At 41.7% G+C, this 20,884-nt stretch overlaps 1 protein-coding gene across 1 annotated transcript in view; it reads left to right on the top strand.

The window, feature by feature from the left end:
- The window catches only part of LMTK2 (lemur tyrosine kinase 2), a gene marked incomplete at its 3' end in the record, with an annotated part of 181,745 nt that extends 166,616 nt beyond the window's left edge, over positions 1 to 15,129 (top strand). The window contains exons 12-14 of the mRNA XM_082261707.1: positions 3,203 to 3,332; positions 6,176 to 6,424; positions 15,101 to 15,129. Coding sequence (XP_082117833.1) covers positions 3,203 to 3,332; positions 6,176 to 6,424; positions 15,101 to 15,129 — 408 coding nt within the window. The remainder of the gene's footprint in view (positions 1 to 3,202; positions 3,333 to 6,175; positions 6,425 to 15,100) is intronic.
- Positions 15,130 to 20,884: the final 5,755 nt, after the last annotated feature.

Genomic DNA, 20,884 nt, shown 5'->3' with positions numbered 1-20,884 from the left:
GTTTGTGACTACTCCCGGGGGCTGGGACCGAGCTTTAGGATGCAGGTGGGGGCGGCGGTGCGCCGCCGGCGACGGACGAACGATCATGCGGGGGGGGGTCTACCTGTCACTCCAGGGCCTACCTTCCAATCGATCCCATCCAGGAGGCTGGGGGGTCCCCATGAGGGTTCTCAGTAGCTCTGAAGGCCGCCGTTTTCTTGTAGCCACATGTGCTCTGCATGATCGGCGGCCATCTTGGTATACCCAGTGCCATTGTATCGATGGATTTCTCACAGGAATCAATGATGGGAGTTTCTGGAGGCGTTATTCTGGGTGGAGCCCTTCCCTATACCCTGGTGCTGATCTTCAGATCTTTCTTTCTGAATCATGATCGCTGCTGACACGTGCTGTGCGGACTTTCTAGCCTCCTTGTGCATCTTTAGTGTAGGGTGGGGAGTCTATGGGGGTCTCTAGCTCTCTCTCTGCTGGGGGTCTTCAGTGAGCTCTGCCTGACCTCTTTGGGGCACTGTAGCACGGTGGAACGTTTTTTTTTTTTTTTTTTTAAACTTCAACTTTTTGCTGATGTGTTCCTCTGGTGCAACATGGACCCTGCAGAACATGTCTCCCCACCTGACCCCCCTCATGGAGGCCGCAGGGTCCTCCAGATCCCAGCTATCAATAGATGCACTGTCGGCGGTCCTGGAATCGTTTGTGTCCTGGGTGGAGGTGGCCTTTAAAGGGAGAGGTGCCAAAAAACGCCCTCCACCTACCCCTGCCTTATCTGATGTCTCAGATTCTGACTCTGGCTCAGCCACCGCAGATGCGGGTCTCCCTGCTGGTCTACTACCTCGCACCCTGTCTCCTCTGACAGTGCGGAAGACCTTTGGACACACTGGTTGTATCTTTGCATAAGACTCTAAAAATGGAGGACGCAGCTGTGACTGCCACTGAGGCGCATGTTACGTTTGGCACTCACAAGCCAAACATGCTCAAAAAAGAATGGGACCGCCCAAAGCGTTCCACCTGGGGTGGATTGCTAGACGCTACCCTTTTGAGGAGTTCCTTATAAAGAAGTGGACTGTGCCACCTATGGTGGACCCCCCAGTCTCTAGGCTGAATAAAGCTACCATGATCCCAGTGGAGGATTCCCCATCTTTTAAGGATCCAGGGGATAGAAAGGCAGAGTCTGTGGCCCGCAATATGTACTCCCTGGCAGGGTCTGCACTAAGACCGGTGTTTACAGTTGCCCTGGTCTTGCAAACATTGACTGAATGGGCTAAGTTACTAGGCCGTGACTTGGGAGGGAAAACATCATCCTCCTGCCTTTTGAGGAGCTGTTGGACCAGCTGGTGCAGGGGCTGCAATTTCTTTGCGATGCTGCGCTGAATACTGCTCCCGTAGTCCTCCCGAGGGAGGACCTGCTGTCCCAGGGACCGATCTTCCATCCTGCTTTACAGTCGCTGGCCTTAACGGCATGGCTGTTGAAAGCCAGGTGTTGAGAGATGGAGGTCTTTTTGACTCCAATTCCTAAACTATTAAAGGTCAGAAAGTTGACTTCCAGGAAAATCTATCATTGTACGTGTAAATCTTACATTTCATGGAGTGAATCGCTGAAGCTGCTCCTTCGCTTGTTTTCTATAGCTAGGGTTTTGGCCTTTTACAAAAGGGGTTGAGCAGCGCTTTGCCTTGGGCACTATCAAGGGCCAAGTGTCAGCTTTGGCTATTTACTTCCTACGTCCGTTGGCTGCTAATGCCTTGATTCACACTTTTTTATTCGGGGGTGGGTCACCTGGCTCCCCCAAGGAGATCCCTGTTGCCTCCGTGGGATCTCAATCTGGTTTTGTCTGCTCTTCAAAAGCCTCCTTTTGAGAACATTAGGGAGATTTCTCTGCTTTCTTTATCCCAGAAGGTTGCCTTTCTGGTGGCAATTACTTCTGCCCACAGAGTGTCCGAGTTGGCGGCGCTGTCCTGTCCACCTTATTTGATGGTCGACAGAGATAAAGTGGTACTCCGACCTAATCCGTCTTTTCTTCCTAAGGTGGTGTCTGATTTCCATCTCAATGAAGACATTGTGTTGCCTTCACTCTGTCCTAAGCCTAAGCATCCCAAGGAAATTGCTTTGCACTCTCTGGATGTGGTTTGGGCGATTTGGATTTACCTGTCAGTCACTTAGTCTTTCCGAAAATCAGATGCTTACTGAGGGATCTCGTAAAGGTTTGGCTGCGACTATATCCAGATGGATTAGGCAGACGGTTGTTGAGGCTTATTCGTTGAAGGGTCAGGTTCCTCCTTTCCCTGTGAAGGCACATTCTACTAGAGCGCTGAGTGCCTCTTAGGCTTTTCGCCATCAGACCTCAGTAGTGCAAGTTTGTAAGGCGGCGATTTGGTCGTCTGTGCACACATTTACAAAATTCTACAAGGTAGATTTGTTGGCGTCTTCGCATGCATCCTTTGGCCGCAAGGTTTTGCAGGCTGCGGTTTGAAAGAGAATCGTTTTGTTTCTCTTTAGGGGATTTTTTCTTTCATGGGTGAGCTCCTGTTATTCCTGGTTGAGCTTCATGTTAACCTTGTTGGATAGGTTTAGCCTTTGAAGTTTACGTTAGCTATTTGGTTGCGTTCTTCCCACCCCTCATGCCTACACTGCTTTGGGATGTCCCAATGGTATAAAAAGCATAAGAGCTACGTCTGTCAATGGACGATAGAGAAAAATGGAATTTTGTAAGAACTTACCACAAAATCATTTTCTCTGAAGTCCATTGACAGATGCAGCACCTGCCCTCTGATATGGGAATGGTTTGTGTCGTCTTCTCACTACTTGCAGCAAAACTGATATGCTAGAGCAGGGTGTGTGGGGTTATGCCTATGGGGACAGCCCCCATAGGCGTGGTAAACTGTTTGTTTGTTTGTTTTTTCCTGCCTATTAGTACTCCTGTAGGGGGCAGCATAGCCCAGTGGTATAAGAAGCATAAGAGCTGCATCTGTCAATGGACGTCAGAGAAAAGGATTTTATGGTAAGTTCTTACAAAAATATATATTTGCCTTTCTCTAGTTCGCTGATTGCAGTGCAGGTTTCATGGCTCCAAAAACACTTAGACTGGTTTTGCCTATATTTGATGGCTGCTTTAGATACATTGGTGACAGCTAGAGGTTTATTGCACATTCGAGTGTAATTCAGAGGCTTCACTCTTGGGGTGTCAAGTTTATTTTTTGTTTTGCTTTGTAGGAAACGCCAACCAAAGATCTGGGATCTCGAGCTGTGGACTCCAGTAGTCCAGTGTCCAACAACAGTCAAACTTCTCCATCTGCTGCAGGAGCACGGTTCACAAACTCTGAGAGCTCGACTGATGAAGAGGGTATGGGATGTCTTATGGTGCTGAACTGCAATAACTTGTTTGGCTCATACCAATCTATTTACTGACCAGGCAAAAGTTTGGTAACTTCTTATGTTGAGTACTGTTGTAAAAAAAAAAAAAAAACTTTGGACTCAACTGTTTAAACCAGTCCAGAGGTAGTGGATGCAATTTTGACATTACACATTATTTTTTGTAGTGTTATCGCCCTATACTTCAGGGGTTTTTTTTTTTTTTTTTTTAAGATTAGATTTAGGAGCCTTTTTTTTTAAAGATTTTTTTTGTAATCAAAAAGAGAAACCTAATTGAAATGAGAAATCGAGAATTAAATTAAAAATAGCCATTTGTGGGGGAAAAAAGCCCCTCATAAGCTTACACTCGTGTGATTGCCGCATTTGACCGCACAGGGCATGCATAGGTGTTCTGTGTCTCTACGTGCAGTCAGTCCCATTCGTGTCAATTGGGAAAGAGCAGATGCACAAACACAGCCGCTGTTCCCAATTTGACATCCATACGGGTGCATGTCCTCAAATCCAGACAGTGAGAGTTGAGGGACACACACCCACATGGGTGTCCCAGTTGACATGCAATGGAACTGCCTGCACACAAGTGCATGGAACACCTGTACATCCGGTGTGTGCAAAAATGGCCCTCACATGGGTGTACGCTTAGATACCTCCATGTGAACGAGGCCTCAGATTGACCAGCTTCAGAGCTTAACCTCTTCCCAGAAGACTGCTACAGCACGGACCTCAATTGGCGGGAGGGGGTCCATGTACATCCTCCCGTGTGTGAGCTGCCTGCGCGTTCCTTGCGGGGCGGTCGATGCTTGCTCTCTGATCAGCGAGTTCATGAGGTTCATAAGGTCCCGGCCCCTTACCACATGATCAGCTGTCAGCCAATGACATTGGTCCCAAAGAGGAGAGGAGCATCTGTGTCCACCAGCACCACCTACCAGGGCAGGTCAGTGCCAACTATCAGTGCTGCCTGTCAGTGTCACATACCAGTGCCTACCATTGCCTATCAATGTTCTCAATGCCACCTATTAGTGCCCATCAGTGCCGCCTCATCAGTGCACATCAATGAAGGAAAAAAATTACCTGTTTGCAAATTTTTATAACTACAGTATAGAAACTTTTTTTTTTTTATTTTTTCAGAAAAAAAAAAAATAAAAACCCCGGTAATTAAATACCACCAAAAGTAAGCTCTATTTGTTTGAAAAAAAAGATAAAAATTTCATTTGGATACAGTGTTGCATGACTGCGCCATTGTCATTCAAAGTGCGACAGCGCTGAAAGCTGAGAATCGGCCTGGGCAGGAAGGGGGTTTAGGTGCCCAGTAGGCAAGTGGTTAAAGTAAACCTGTTGGTTTCATTTGGTTGTTGGGTGCAACAGTGAAATTTTTTGTAAAAGGCCTTTTGCACAAAGGTAACAAGTTTGGTATGAAACTACAAATGTGTTTTTAAAGGCGAAAGCTCTCTGAGGTCACTAGAGCCTTGCAAATTTTTACTTTGAATGTATAACACTACCAAAACACTGTAGATATGTTGTGTTGAAATAAGTTTCCTAGATGCTAGAAGACTCCTATTGTTCTATGTAGATTTACAGCTTTAAAGGCTACGTTCACCTTTAAAAAAAAAAATGCACATTGTAACAAAGCCTCAACCCACACTGTACTTGTGGTCTACCGTCAGTATACGGCTTCCTTGCAGTCATGAACTTGGATATCAAATCCTAGACGCCCCTATACAAAGCTAGCCAACAACTTAGCTTGTACTGGAATTTCTCTTTATTGAACAGTCACACAGAATTTATATACAGCATGGACCACTACCCCCCCCCCCCCCCCCGATCAGATTACCACACACAAGTCAGGGGCTGCCTGATTACATTATCATATGCAGATGAAATTGTATACAGAAGAAGAATTAACATATCTAAAGAACAACCAACACAAACAGTATACTATTTCCACTCAGCAACTAACAGATGACAGTGATTCAATCAACCTGAGCCAATTAACTAGAAGACTTTCCGTCCTCGAGCTCCTGCAATACAATACACATTCTTTCAATACACAAACAATAGGGAAAGCCTCTCTGACATTGAAGAACAGAAGTCAATGTGATTAGCTCTTTCAATGAACATGTTCAGAATCAAACAGCAATAGTCCTCACATATTTTTTGAATGATAGTTGATAAATATTACTCTTCCATTTGAAGTTATCCAAACCATAAAGTATCTGTCTTTCACTCCCGGTGATGGTGAGTACTGTCACACATTTTTTTCAAGAAAAAAATGTGCATTTAACACTTTTTCCCACAGGAGCCTGCAAAGTATTGCACCCACAAGCAGTAGATTGTGGGTACAATGTTAGGCTCCTGCAGACCCTTTCTTCAACATTTTGCCCCTACCTCTGTCAGTTGGAGAGCTAGAGGAAGTGCCATGGACTATGAGAGCCCTGTTTACCGTACTTGTTGTCCATTAAGAACTACAAGTCCATCTGCTGCAGTGGAAAATGAGACTTATAGTTTATTTATTCACAGATCTCTGTGAATGAATACCCCTGCCTTGTGGGCGTAGCCTCACACAGCCACATCCATTTCAAGTGTAAACCAGTATATTCTGACCCTGGATGATGACTGAACAATGATGGGCCTGGCCTTTGTGATAGAAAAGGAATATAGTGATATTGTTAAGCGCAGTACTGAAATTGTATAATGTTACCTGTATGTGTTGCTTATACATTACTTAGCTTGCATTTACTTGACATAAAAAATATATATATATCTGAGAAGTTCTGATTGTATTCTATTCTTAAATAGATTGTCTTTTCACACTTTTAGGAGGCACATTTGAATGGGAGGATGATTTCCCATCTTCCGATTCATCATACCTAAACAAACCAGCCTCAAACCTGATCGGTTCCAAGCTATCTGTAAACCCTTCTAAATACTTTTCTCCTCCGCCGCCATCAAGAAGTTCTGACGAAAACTGGACACACTCGTCCTCTTACTCCAGATTTTCTATTTCACCAGCAAATATTGCAAGCTTTTCTCTCACACACCTAACCGACTCAGATATTGAACAAGGAGGTAAGTGCTTTAATCTGTGAAGAAATCTGTCAACTACCGATTTTGCTTCTTTTGTTGGGGTATTTAAGAAATATAACCCAAAAATGTAAAAAAGCAAAACCAGTGCAAAGAGCCAAAAATTAAAGCTATGTAAGAGTAAAAACGAGGTAAAATGGCGCTGCCTGTTAAAAAGTAAGAAATACACTAATATGGAAGGGATTTTAAAATATTAAAAATATGGGAGGGATTAAGATATATGGAAGGGATTGTGAAAATTTTGTATATTATAATAATAATAATAATAATAATAATGTGTATTAAATGTAAAAAATATATAAAATCGTGATAAACAATTAATCTGCACGTTGACATATAAATAAATGCAAACACATAAATGGTGAATATAAAGTGATATGTGCAATCAATAAAGTGACAATAACAAAGTGCTGCTGTGTTAATGTCCAGTGAAGTCAAAATTATTAAATAAATTTAAATAGTAAATAAGTCCAAACACAGTCCATAAAGTGCTTATAAAGGAAAAAATCTGTGCTTCATTGAAACCAATGGTGAATCAATAATTTTCAAGCGGTGATCCGGTGATAAGTGTGGGGTGGGAAAACCATGCACCCCTCCAATGTATCCCGCACTCACCAGAGATATGCACCCCTGCAGGGGTAGTAAGCCTTAAAGTATTAGCCTCTCTCCTAGGAATCACGGTATTAGGCTTTAGGATGGAAGTATCCCTGGATATCACTTCTCAATGCGGTCAGATATCTTCAATAGGCAAGGTCACCATAATGCTCCATACTCCAAATATGGGGAAATAATCCCAGGTAACATGTAGAAAGGAAGACCTCGTATAGTGAAGTACCGTTTTTAATCCGTTTATTAAAGTATAAAAAAGACTACTCGCATATAAAAACAAGGCAAAGCAAGCATACGAAGCAGTAGGGGCCGCGAGTCCGTCGTTGGCGGCTACTTCCGGGACGCTACAGTAACCAGCGACCGGATCTGCGTTCCATTGGGGTGGAAATGACGTAACCACGCACGTATTTCCATTAACGTCATTTCCGCCCCACTGGAGCGCAGATCCGGTCGCTGGTTACTGTAGCGTCCCGGAAGTAGCCGCCAACGTGGGACTCGCGGCCCCTACTGCTTCGTATGCTTGCTTTGCCTTGTTTTTAAATGTGAGTACAGTCTTTTTTATACTGTTTTTTACTGGTATTTATGGACTGTTTGGACTTATTTACTATTTAAATTTATTTAATAATTTTGACTTCACTGGACATTAACACAGCAGCACTTTGTTATTGTCACTTTATTGATTGCACATATCACTTTATATTCACCATTTATGTGTTTGCATTTATTTATATGTCAACGTGCAGATTAATTGTTTATCACGATTTTATATATTTTTTACATTTAATACACATTATTATTATATACAAAATTTTCACAATCCCTTCCATATTTTTAATATTTTAAAATCCCTTCCATATTGGTGTATTTCTTACTTTTTAACAGGCAGCGCCATTTTACCTCGTTTTTACTCTTACTTTGTTTGATATAGCCATCTGGACTATATTTTGGGGTAGGCTGCAGCCTTATCAATATCCATTAGCGCGGAAACGTACCTCTTTTTAAAATTAAAGCTAGCTTGTACATTCTTCCCTCCAACGCTAAAGAAAACCTAAATCCATTTCATTTCAAGTATACACTTTGAGTGCATTTACCCACATTGGGTTCTGATGACAAAAAATTGCCAAATAACTTCTGAATAAAGCATTGGTCATTGGACCACCTCTTCGTCATCTTCCCTTGTTTCAGAGTTGCAATGAAGGGGAACCTGAACAACCCTTTTACGTTCTTAACTTTGGACATGCAGCCCTGTCTGGGAACAGTTTTTTCCTGCATGCAATACTGACATTGGAGCGAAGTTCCAGTGAAGCGTGATGACACGCTGCCTTTAGTATGTAGGACTACAGAAGTTGTCTGGCAGGGTCCCCCTGTCAGAACACGTAACACAGCGGGAGATCGCTGTACTAACATTGCATAGTTAATACCACAAGCTCTTCTGTGTTTTTTTTTTTCATTCAGCCTGCTGCATTGTATTGAAAACAAACTCAGTGTGTACCAGGCATTAGAATGAACTTTAGTGAGCATCATTGCAAACTTTGGGACACAGGCTATTATATTCAAGCACACTTGTATAGCAAATGACTTCTCGATTTTCTATAACATCTAGAATACATTGCATGCATTGAGGTTTGCTTGTAACAGACACCTGCTACTAGAGACTACTCTGCTACTCAAACTTTCCTTGTGCAGCTGCTCTTTTTGGGGTGGGGGTGGGGGGAGGAATCTGTATTGAAATACGGTGACTGCCATTACAGGCTTCCTTCTGAAAGTGCCGGTTATGCATTGTTAAATGCAGGCGATCATGCCAGCTGTTTAGGTTCAGTACTTTGTCACTGATGTAGAACAAGCTTTGAGTGGTTAAATAAGCAAATCGCTGACAAGAAAATAAATCTCCTCTCCCCTGGTAAGCATCCCACTCACATAACCAAGCTTGATGTCCTTATTTTTGGTCATTCCTAACCTAAAAAAAATGTTACTGGCATGCGAATTTCTGTCTGCACAAATCAGACTTGATTTTAAATTTACACACACATTTATTTTATATATGTGACACGATACAGAATCTGGAGAGGAGAAAAACTATATTGTAAAAAAGAAACATTGACTTTGAGACAAAATCCAAAAATCTGCATCAGAGGCCATGCATATACCATTGAAAAAAGAACAGGACAATTATTGCGTATTAAAAAGGGATCAATTTACTGATCACTACACAAGAACTTTTGTTCCTCGCATTAATCAGCAAAATTTTTACAGCTGTGTTATGGCCGTATGAGTAAGGCCTTGCCTTAAAGTGACACTAATCGATAGCCTTATTCTGCAAAAATAATCCATAGACGTGCTGCGTAATGGCCCAGAAATCATATTTTTTTCTGCAACCTTGTAATGTCCTCCGTGAGCTCTCAACTCTCCTCCTTTTTTGTCTAGGGCAAAGATATGAGGAGATATAATTAGCTGATCATCCGATCAGACTCAGAACCCTGCACCCCCACGTTCTAGGGGCTTTGAGTCCTGATGTCTTTAGGCCTAGAGCAGGCTCCATAGACCTGCTCTTGACATAAGGATGCCAGGACCAATCCACCACTGGATTGTGGGGGAGCAGAGTTTGCCAATGAGTGAAGGATCAGGTGAGTGTAAGACTTTCTCCATTCCCTGGACAAAACAAGCACTTAAAGCTTGCAGTGCAGGCACAGCCCCGCTGAAAGGACAGTTGGAGTTGTCAATTATGTTTTGTAGTAAATATCTAGAGCTGTGCACAGTATGTAAAAACTGCTTTTGGGCAAAGTTACAGGAGTGGGCACTAATAAGTCTCTATTCATATCTACCAAATAAAATCCTTATCTGCTCCAAAGGCAAAGGTATAATATGTTAGGCTAAACTGCAAGAGAGAAAAGTTATCCGGTGTAGAGCTCTTAAAGTGGTGAAAGGAGGGTGGGGGAGAGAATGTATACAGTTTGGGTCTAAACAGTGTAAAGAGTACAAAGACTTTGGGATTGAATGAAGTAGCAAAATAAATCAGTGGGGCCTATAATGCTAGTGTTCCAAGTATTATAAAATATCATACTTTACCACTATAGAAAGCTAGAAACACAGAAAAAAAATCTATCAGTATTCATAAATAGAAAGTATTTGCACTTTAACCACTTTCTGCCCGGATATAGGTCGAAAGACAACAACGCGGGTTTCCTTCGCTGGGAGGGCGTACATGGACATCCTCCCATGCTTGCTCTGCCCACGCGCCCCTTGCAGCAGGCAGCGAGCTCTGTGATCGACGAGTCCTTCGGCCCCAGCTGATCACAGATAGGGGTAAAGGGCCAATCACAGAGGCCCTTTACCACGTGATTAGCTGTATCCAATGACAGCTGACCAACGGATGTAAGCAAAAGCCGGTTATTGGCTTTTCTTTCCTCACGCTGACCATGTGAGGCGAGACGAAGAGCGATAACTGGCTTGTGTTAAAGGAACATCGGCACTGATTATCAGTGTCCTAAATATCAATGTTGCCAATCAGTGCCGCCTCATCAGCGCACATCCGTGTAGGAGAAAAATTACCTGTTTGCAAAATTGTGTTACAAACTATGACTTTTTTTTTTCCCCAAACCTTTTCGGTCTTTTTTCGTTTATTTAGCAAAAAATAAAAAAAGCAATTGGTGATTAGCCTCCAGACGAAAGCTCTATTTGTGTGAAAAAAATTATACAAATTTCGTTTGGGTGCAGGTTTGAATGAGCGTGCATTTGTCATTCAAAGTATGACAGCGCAGAAAGCTAAAAATTAGCCTGGGCAGGAAGGGGGTAAAAGTGCTCAGTAGGCAAGTGGTTAAATTAAACCTTTTTGAAAAATCATAAAAGCATATTACATGTATACAAGTTCTATTTAGCTTGCACTCCTGTTGTGCCATCTAATGACCAGGGTCGCATGTTTTGTAGACTAGTACAGCGAAGGAGATCTTAGTTTTTTTTTTTTTTTGGATTGGAATAAAAAAGGTTGTTTGTTCTTGCATTATGCCAGTTGACAAGCGATAAGATAACATTTTCAGTGGCATAACTTTTTCTGGTCGGCCTTAACGTTATAATTTCCAGATTAGGTCTAAAGTGACATTGAACTAATGTGTGATTGAAGCAGATGTGTACAGGTATGAGAGAAGAGCAGGTGGAACTTGTTAATATTTAATAGTTAATATTTAACTGCTGCAAAACACAAAAAGAGTCCAGATGCACCGTACACTGCTTAAATGAATCAGTTTGGAGCTGTGGGTTAGGCACTTCTCTCCATTAGCTGGAATCTGCCACCAAAAATACCATTCCAAAATATTAATTAGTCTTAAAAAAAAAAAATCTTTATTAGTCTTCAAAAATACAATACACTTAGATGTTTGTTCCTTGAAAAAATAGAGAAACTCTTTTCTCTGTTCCTAGCACCACCTCTGCAGTATAATGGTTGACCATTCAGAAACTAGCAGAAGTGCTGTTGCATTGTGGAAGCATTTGTTTTCTTGGTTTCAATAATTTTTATTGGTTTAAGTAAGAAACATAGGATAAAGATGCATTGCATATTAATTAAACAATTCATAGAAGAGTACATGGATACAGTCGACCACACAAAGAGGCGTCAGCCCGCAGCCGTATCCCACATATCTAGGGCAGTGATGGTGAACCTTGGCTCCCCAGGTGTTTTGGAACTACATTTCCCATGATGCTCATGCACTCTGCAGTGTATTTGAGCATCAAGGGAAATGTAGTTCCAAAACATCTGGGGTGCCGAGGTTCGCCATCACTGATCTAGCGGTTGTCTAAACGTGCATATGCAAATAACAGCAATTGCGAAGATTTTGAAAGTTGCAATGCAAAAAGGAAGGAGCATGTAAACAAACAAAACACAGAAACAATCAGAACAAATGAGTCACTGAGTTTCACCTGCGCTAGAAGATAGCAAATACATTTCAGCATTCGTTTTCTTGATCCAGACCTTCTTAACCATGATAGGCAGCCACACAGAGGTCCCCCCCCCCCCTTTTTTTTCTTTTTTGTTTCTTTAATTATACCACGTGTGGAAACGCTATAACCAATAAACTTCTTTGTACATGCCTGGCTCCATCTAATAATTTAAATTCTAAAAGAAAAATTGTTTAAAATAGTTTTCTTAAATTGGTACAGTACAGGCGGTCCCCGGGTTACAAACATCTGACTTACAAACGGAGGGAGACAACAGGAAGTGAGAGGAAATCTCCCTCTAGGAAGGGAAATTTACTTCTGTAAGAATTATCATGGGAAAAAGGTGTCTCCACTGAAGCTTTATCACCAATCCTTGTTTCCACAACAACCCAAAATTTTCAAAATCCAATTGCCATAGGGACAGAAAGTGAGGTGAAATCTTCCGAACAGGGGTACAGACAGCAACACAAATGGTACAGGGGTGTTAACCCTTCCCTATGCTATCCAAAAAATGTTAACATGATTTTATTGGCTGGAAAAAATGTACCTGTTCTGACTTGAAAACCAATCAATTTAAGAATAAACCTACAGACCCTATCTTGGTTGTAACCCGGGGACCGCCTGTACATGGGAGTTGATTCTAAGGCTGGCCATACATTATACAATTTTCTGTACAGTTTTCTTTAGCTTTACCTTCAACTATGTAGTACAAAGGCCTGCCTTATAAGATACAATTGAAAGTGTTGTTTCATTTTGACCTTCTATTATGTTTTTTGTTAAATCGAACAGAAAATTGTACAAGAAATTTGAACATGTATGGCCAGCCTTAGACTGGGTAATATGTCCTTACCTTTAGAGGAGTGGACACTGGCAAAAGCCTTGTTGAGAACCGCCCTGAGTGTATCAATATAACCCTGTATGCTCCACAAGTCGTTGGTTTTCTGCTAGTTTTGGCCCCTTCTATTGAAGTTTTTTTCTTCTTCTTTTTTTTTTTTCTTTTTTCAACCTTTTTTACTTGACTGACTCTTCTCTCTGGATCTGACTGCTTATGGCTCACCTAGCAGTTTCAGCCTAGGTTACCATTGATGTACATCATGGGAACCATACCCGGACCTGTGGGCTGAAGTTTAAAAAAAAAAAAAAAAAACTTTAACCTCAGTGATTAGCTACCACAGTTTACCCTTCAGTCCCCAGGTTATAAGTAATCACCTCTGATTGACCTATCTGCGGTGTATGCATTCTGCCCTAAGGGTATCTTCAGCAACCCCTCAGTGATGTGACAAATAGTTGGTGTGTGTCCATTAGCCCCTCATTGACCTGTCCCCAACATATAGGTATTAACCCTCTCAGCCCCCGCTCTTTAACATCTTCAGCGCCCAATCCTCTATGTATATGTGATATCCTATTAACTCCTCATCCTCAGTCCATGTGCATTATCTCCATAATGCTCAGTCTTAAGTCCTGTGTTAACTTATCAGTATCCAGTACTCAGCTCATACTTTACCACCACACCAAATATCCAGCTCCTCTCCACTGAGTGGTCCAGTAGGAATTGCCGCTCCACCACCCCATTTCCTGTTTCATCCTTGGAAACAAAACCTTGCCCCATCCTCTGTCTCCTGCACTACCCCCACAGTTCCTGGACTCCAAAAACCAGTCCCTGCTAATAACCTGATTCAATTTTGATTTTTACAGGTTTTTGTCAGCATAACCTTTACAGATGATATTGCTGCTGATGCTATCCCCAAGCTACCTCCACTGTCTGAGAATAACTTGCCTCAATTTTGGGGGGCCCATTTCCTGGACACTTCTGTGTGATGAGCTCGGCTCCCATGCATGCTGCTGTACAAATTCTGTAATACAAAATTACTATAATTTTGTAAATGGGCGCCAAATTCATTATGGGGCAATTTCTTCACCCTTGTCATTCACCTGTGTGGCGAAGACCATATTTTGTAGTAATTTTGTTGCTAATTGGAAAGATCAGTAACCACTATTTGTGAGTCCAAATATTACCTGTTCTTCTCGCTGTCATACCCTCCACACACTAATGCCTGCTGTCATAACGCCACTAGCCCCTACTGCACACACTTTCCTCTGTCATACCTTCGGACTCCTCTACTGCACATACTGGCCATTGTCATACCCTGCACATATTGCCCACAGTCATTTCCTCTATACTTCTGCACATCTTACCCCCCTGTAATACCCTCCACACCCCTCCTGTACATATTGCCCTTAGTCATATCCTCTATACTGCTGCACATCTTACCTCCCTGTAATACCCTCCACACCCCTCCTGTACATATTGCCCTTAGTCATATCCTCTATACTGCTGCACATCTTATCCCCTGTAATACCCTCCACACCCCTCCTGCACATATTGCCCTCAGTCATATCCTCTATACTTCTGCACATCTTACCCCCTGTAATACCCTCCACACCCCTCCTGCACATATTGCCCTCAGTCATATCCTCTATACTTCTGCACATCTTACCCCCTGTAATACCCTCCACACCCCTCCTGCACATATTGCCCTCAGTCATATCCTCTATACTTCTGCACATCTTACCCCCTGTAATACCCTCCACACCCCTCCTGCACATATTGCCCTCAGTCATACCCTCCACACTCTTCTCCTGCACAATTAATCACCCTGTAATACACTCTGCACTCCTTTCCTGTACATACTGCGTATCCTGTACATACTACCCTCTGTATACTCCCTTCCTGCGCATACTTCTTGCTGTCATTCACAAAGCACTCTCTTCCTGCTTGTATTGTCCCTGGCATACCCTCTGCACTCTCATACCTCTCCTGCACTTATTGCTTTTTGTTATACAAGCCGCAATTTTTTTTTTTGTACATTGTTCATACCCTTATTTATTACTCTTTTTCACCTATGGACTGCTGTCATACACTGCACTCCTACATGTAGTGCATCTGTCATACCCTCCACAATCCTTTCCTGCACATACTGCCTCCGTCATCCCTCTGCGCTATATTGTTGGTTATATACCCAAGCTTTCCTGAAAGTGTTAGTAAATGCTGTCACAGTTCTTGTATATTGCCTTTTATCGGTGATCGTTTTTGAAACCTTTCTGTTTCTTCTCTATTTCCAGGTAGTAGTGAGGATGGTGAAAAGGACTGAAAGACTACTGGTCCCTGTGTAGATGGCACTTGTACGTCGTACATTTTCTGTAAAGGAGCAATCTCAGATTGTGTAAACTTTGAGAACATTGGCTGCAGGAGTGTGCCCATGGTGTAAATTATTGTACAATCTACTTCCTCATATCCGCAGTCTGCTGTCATGCTCAGTGATCCCAGCACTCCTACTCTTTGCCTATGTAAAGCTACTACTGCATTCAGTGTACATTATACAAGTTAGAGCTGTAAAGTAGTATCTAGTACGATGGACCTTGTACATTAAGATATATACCTTTATTGTGTCTGTGCTAATGTAATGAAAAGAAATCTTACTGTGTATCCATCAACGTTTAAAACACTATGTATTGATTATTATTGCACTGTTATATTGCAGATCTGTACAGACGTTTTTTTAAAGGGGGGGAACCACTGCTTGCTATAAATTTTATCTATTTGATTGTGTTGATATATTTGTTTTTTGCATTCTAGATTGTGAATGAAGCTGCTCCTGAGATTCTTGATCTCAGCATCTTATATGCTGTATCTTTTTCATATTGTTGTTTTTCTCGGAAAACAACAGCATATGTTGTTTTTTTTTTTTTTTCAAAGATTTTGGATCTTTTTTGCACATCCAGTATGACAATTTATTGTATGCGTTCACTCCTCAGTATATAGAACAGTCCCAATATTTGTACCTAAAATGAACGTGGTTGTTTTTAGATGTGGGTTTTCATATTCACTTTTCGTAGCTGTACCTGGCTGTAACTCCTGCTATGTCTTACAGGTCTATATGAGATATACAGTCTGTATATAGATTACAGTGATTTGCTTTGTCCTATGTAGATATGTCTTTTTTTTTTTTTTTTTTTAAGCAGACAATATGCTGCAGAGAATGGAATATAGACCCATTATTTTCAGTAGTGCATGTTTATTATGAATTGGAACTTGCTTGTCTAGTTTTGGATGGATTGAAGGAAGGTAGAGCCTCTGTCAGGTCAGTACTGCTCTCTCAATCCCTTGATGGGATGGCTTCATTATTTTTAATGATGGTTATTGCTGCTGAGTCTGAAAGTGACAAATTCAAAATGTTATGGGTGTCACTGGAACTGCACATGAGTCTTCCTGTAGGAACACCTGGCCTGAAGACAACTAGAACCTTTCTTTATTTTGGGAACATTTACACTAATTTCCTGTTGTATTTTTGAAATGGGAAATTGAGGAGGATCTTTCTGATGGGGAGTCTGAAATAACATGACAGATGTTTGAACCCTTTTCAATTTAAACCTAAATTTTAGTCTGAGAGTTCCACTTTAAGATATATTGGGTCCTCTGCTCACTCTTTTAATTCTTGTTCTTGTATGCCTGTTGTCATAGCAGTATAAATAACGCATACCTGCAAAAAAAAAAAAGACTGAATATACTAACTTTCTGCTGACCTCTTCTCTGCTCACTGTCCTCTACTAGTATTCACCCATTTCAATGAGTACAATATCTGCCTCCCACATGCTCGCTGTGGTTCCATCCTGCCAGAGCATACATTTTGTGATGACATACAAGCCGACGAGCGAAAATACAGCGAGTGGATGTGTTTGAATACTTGCGGAGGACAGTGAACAGTTTTTCATGAAACAAGTGGTTGGATCTGGTATGTCACTGGACTTCAAGTGATTATAACGTTTTTTTTTTAGAGCCTACGGTTGGCTGTCTTGTAAAAGGAATCCTAATGGCTAAATACTGGTTGCTTATACAAACAGCGGGAGGGGACGGTACCCCCCGCCTTTCATGGCTTTACTGGGACATCCCATCCCACAGGTCCCGATCGATCAGCCTGCCCTTCCGCCAGCTGATCAGAGCCGAACAAAGACCGGGATTGGCTTTGTTCGGCTCTGTAATATAGTAACCCAGATGTAAACTGCACCTTTTTTAAAAATCAAAAGCATTCGATCACAACAATCTTGGTGTGATCAAATGCTTCCAAGGGCAGGGAAGAGATCTGGGGTCTTATAGACCCCAGATCTCTCCATAAAGAGTACCTTTCACATGCCTATTGCTGTCACAAGGAATGTTTACATTGCTTCTGATCGCAATAAAAGTGTTGAAAGAAGAAGTATTATAAAGAGCTCAGTATAGCCTAGTTAGCAAAGAGTGATACTGCACATCAGTTGTTACTCCTTAAATGGGACTGCCAGGCTGTAGAGCAGGCCGTGAAAGCTGTAACCAACCTATTAATGCGTGTAGACACACCAACATTCACTATTCAACCTTCATAGTCTCCTATCATCCCTCTGCTTGCCTCTGAGAATATATTGCTTATCACAAGAAAATTCACCCTCAGCCAAACATCCTAGCACTACCACTGTTACAAGTAAATATGAAATATTGGCTTAAACAGGATTTGAAGAAACATTACAATTCTCACATAAAATAACCACTACAGTTAGGCAATGTCTACCCTGGTCTACCCGTTTCCTTTGGCAGTATTACGTGTACCTCTAAATGACAGGTGCCCTTTAATGCAAATACTACTTCCATTTATCTGAGGAACCCGTGACAGTGCTCCATATTTGATTATTTTAATGAAATGAAAATAGTTTAGACACATTATAAAAAACTGCTTACAAGCACACCGTATCCTTCCTAATTGCAAGCAACCTAGCGCTTGTTGAGGAGATAACTCACACTCTAAATTGGTAAATGCTGCTACTTGATAAGAAACATATAAATAAAAAGAAGAATATTAAAATACACAGATGGTCAATATTCCTGTAGCGCAAGGGTGAAGAGCAAAATCACAACACCTACCACTGACAACCATAAAATAAATAAAATATAATTAAAATAAATTTTAACACCAATGCAGTATAATTCATCAATGATATGCAGCAATAGTCCATGAGACATCCGTTATGGAGAAGTAAATTGTGGGTGCAGATGTATGGGGTCACCAACCATCACCACTGTGCTCTGAAGGGGGAGATGCAATGCCCACTCACCGACTTCATAGGCTCAGCCACTCTCATGACAGAGCAAACAGACAAGTAATCACAATTTCCTCCAGATTTCCAAGACCGGAATCACTGTATTGGGAACAGAGGAGGCACTGGTGGAGCCAATGCTGTTTGCTCTGGACACTATGCTTCCTTTTCGTTCCATATGTCCTGTTTCCACATTATCACTGAAAGAGGTGTCAGATTTGCACCACGAGTCTTCAATAGACGCGACAACACCACCTTCCGAGTGAGAGAGCAGAATGTCGGAAGGTGGTGTTGTCGCGTCTATTGAAGACTCGTGGTGCAAATCTGACACCTCTTTCAGTGATAATGTGGAAACAGGACATATGGAACGAAAAGGAAGCATAGTGTCCAGAGCAAACAGCATTGGCTCCACCAGTGCCTCCTCTGTTCCCAATACAGTGATTCCGGTCTTGGAAATCTGGAGGAAATTGTGATTACTTGTCTGTTTGCTCTGTCATGAGAGTGGCTGAGCCTATGAAGTCGGTGAGTGGGCATTGCATCTCCCCCTTCAGAGCACAGTGGTGATGGTTGGTGACCCCATACATCTGCACCCACAATTTACTTCTCCATAACGGATGTCTCATGGACTATTGCTGCATATCATTGATGAATTATACTGCATTGGTGTTAAAATTTATTTTAATTATATTTTATTTATTTTATGGTTGTCAGTGGTAGGTGTTGTGATTTTGCTCTTCACCCTTGCGCTACAGGAATATTGACCATCAGTTTAGACACATTACTCCCAAGGGATCACTGTTTAGGGTGCATACATCATCTTAGCACTGTGTGCATGAGACTAAACTGTGTCCCTGTAAATGTATACATTTCCACCAAATTATTCTTAAAGGTATTAAAATTGGTGAACTTTACTATGACTTATTTTCTGAGCATTTTGCCAGAGAGCGTGCCATTGGCAAATGGTTTGATCCATAACTTGCTGGTGTGCAATACAGTGCTAGTCACTGTCTCCATGTATTTTCAGTCTTAAACTGGTGGTTGTGTAACATTTACTCTCTGGTTGTTGTCTTGACCTCTTCCCCAGCCCTGGCAATGGGAAAACAAATTCTATAGGCTAAGAATTGTTACAAAAGAAATGTGTGTATATTATCCAATATTCGTTTGGAAAGAAAAAAAAAACTTCTTCCATGTGAAATATATAAATCTCTTCCTGGCTCTGTTTTGTAGATGTTAGACCACACTAGGCCATTTGTTGAAATCCCACTAAATCTGTCCTAATTAGGATAACTTCATTTATTTTTTCAGTGTTGTAACCAGCATTTCATCACTCTGGCATATATTATAGCCCTAATCTGGACAGCAGAAAAAAATACTTTTGCAATTGGCCTCCCCCAAATACTTGATGGGTCTAGGGGTAGAGGAATGAGCTGTAATGCCTTATTCCTTGCTACACCAAGCTTCCACCGCGCTGTGTGACCAGTCCCCTTAAACTGCTTCCTTTCAACGCTCTGGCCTGTGCTCACACTTCAATGTCATCTGGTCCTCCAGTTTACATGAGGATAGCAAGAGCTGCATTGAATAGAGTAGAATCCAGATTTCTCTGGAAGGAAGGAATAAGGTTAATATTAGATTATTCCTCTACACCTAGACTTAACAACTATTTAACCACTTTACGACTACCCCCGCCGTAGATATATTGTGCCAGGGTGGCCCTCCACGCCCGATCACGAACCCAGTTTGTGATCTGACATGTCTAGGGCGTACACATGTGCAGCCGACGAACCTCTCCCGCAGTGATCACACACAGCAGGAGCCCAGCGGCGAGTACTGCGGACCTAATGTCCGCCAGCACCCACCGATTTTTCAGCACAGAGGCAGAACGGAACTTTACCTAATGTAACTAAGGTAGGTCACCGTTCTGTCCTTGGGAAGGCATTAATCCTGTGTTTCTGTAAAGCAAGAACGTGGATCAATGCCTTCCTATTGTAAAAGCACCTCCCCCACAGTAACCAAGCACAGGCTAGACACACAGTTAACCCTTTGATTGCCCCTGATGTTAACCCCTTCCCAGTCAGTACAGTGACAGTGCATATTTTTTAGCACTGAACAAAAAAAAAAACCCCAGTTTGTAGACGCTATAACTTTTGCACAAACCAGTCAATATACGCTTATTGGGATTTTTTATAACCAAAAATATGTAGCAGATTACATATTGGCCTAAATTGATGAAGACATTTTTTTTTTTTTTTTTTAATTTTTTTTTTTTTTTTTGGATGTTTTATAGCAGAAAGTAAAAATATTATATATATTTTTTTTTTTCAAAATTGTCGGTCCTTTTTTGTTTAGCGCAAAAAAAAGCGCAGAGGGGATCACATAATCACCAAAAGGAAAGCTCTCTGTGGGGATAAAAGGACATACATTTTATTTGGGTACAGTTTTGCATGACCACGCAGTGCCGTATCACAAAAAATGGCCTGGTCATGAAGAGGGGTAAATCTTCCGGAGGTCGAGTGGTTAAACCCCTAAATTTAGCTTTAAGTGCAGTGCTCATTGCAAATGTTGTAACAAAGATGTATAAAATTAAAAAAAAAAAAAAAAAAGTCCTGTGCAGTAAACCCAATGATTTCAGCATTGCCCGGCGTGCCGTAGCCCATTCAACAGTCTGCCTCTAATTTGGCTTTAAACTCTTAAGACTTCTGTGTAAGGCGGTGAGAAAATCACAATTGTAGGGGTGAGGGAGGGGAGCTAAGGATTCTGAGAAATTCTGATTATAAAACAAATGCG

The sequence above is a fragment of the Pelophylax lessonae genome (assembly GCF_965119305.1).
Source record: "Pelophylax lessonae genome assembly, chromosome: 6".
Lineage (NCBI taxonomy): Eukaryota > Metazoa > Chordata > Amphibia > Anura > Ranidae > Pelophylax > Pelophylax lessonae.
This window is presented reverse-complemented; position numbering and strand designations above follow the sequence as displayed.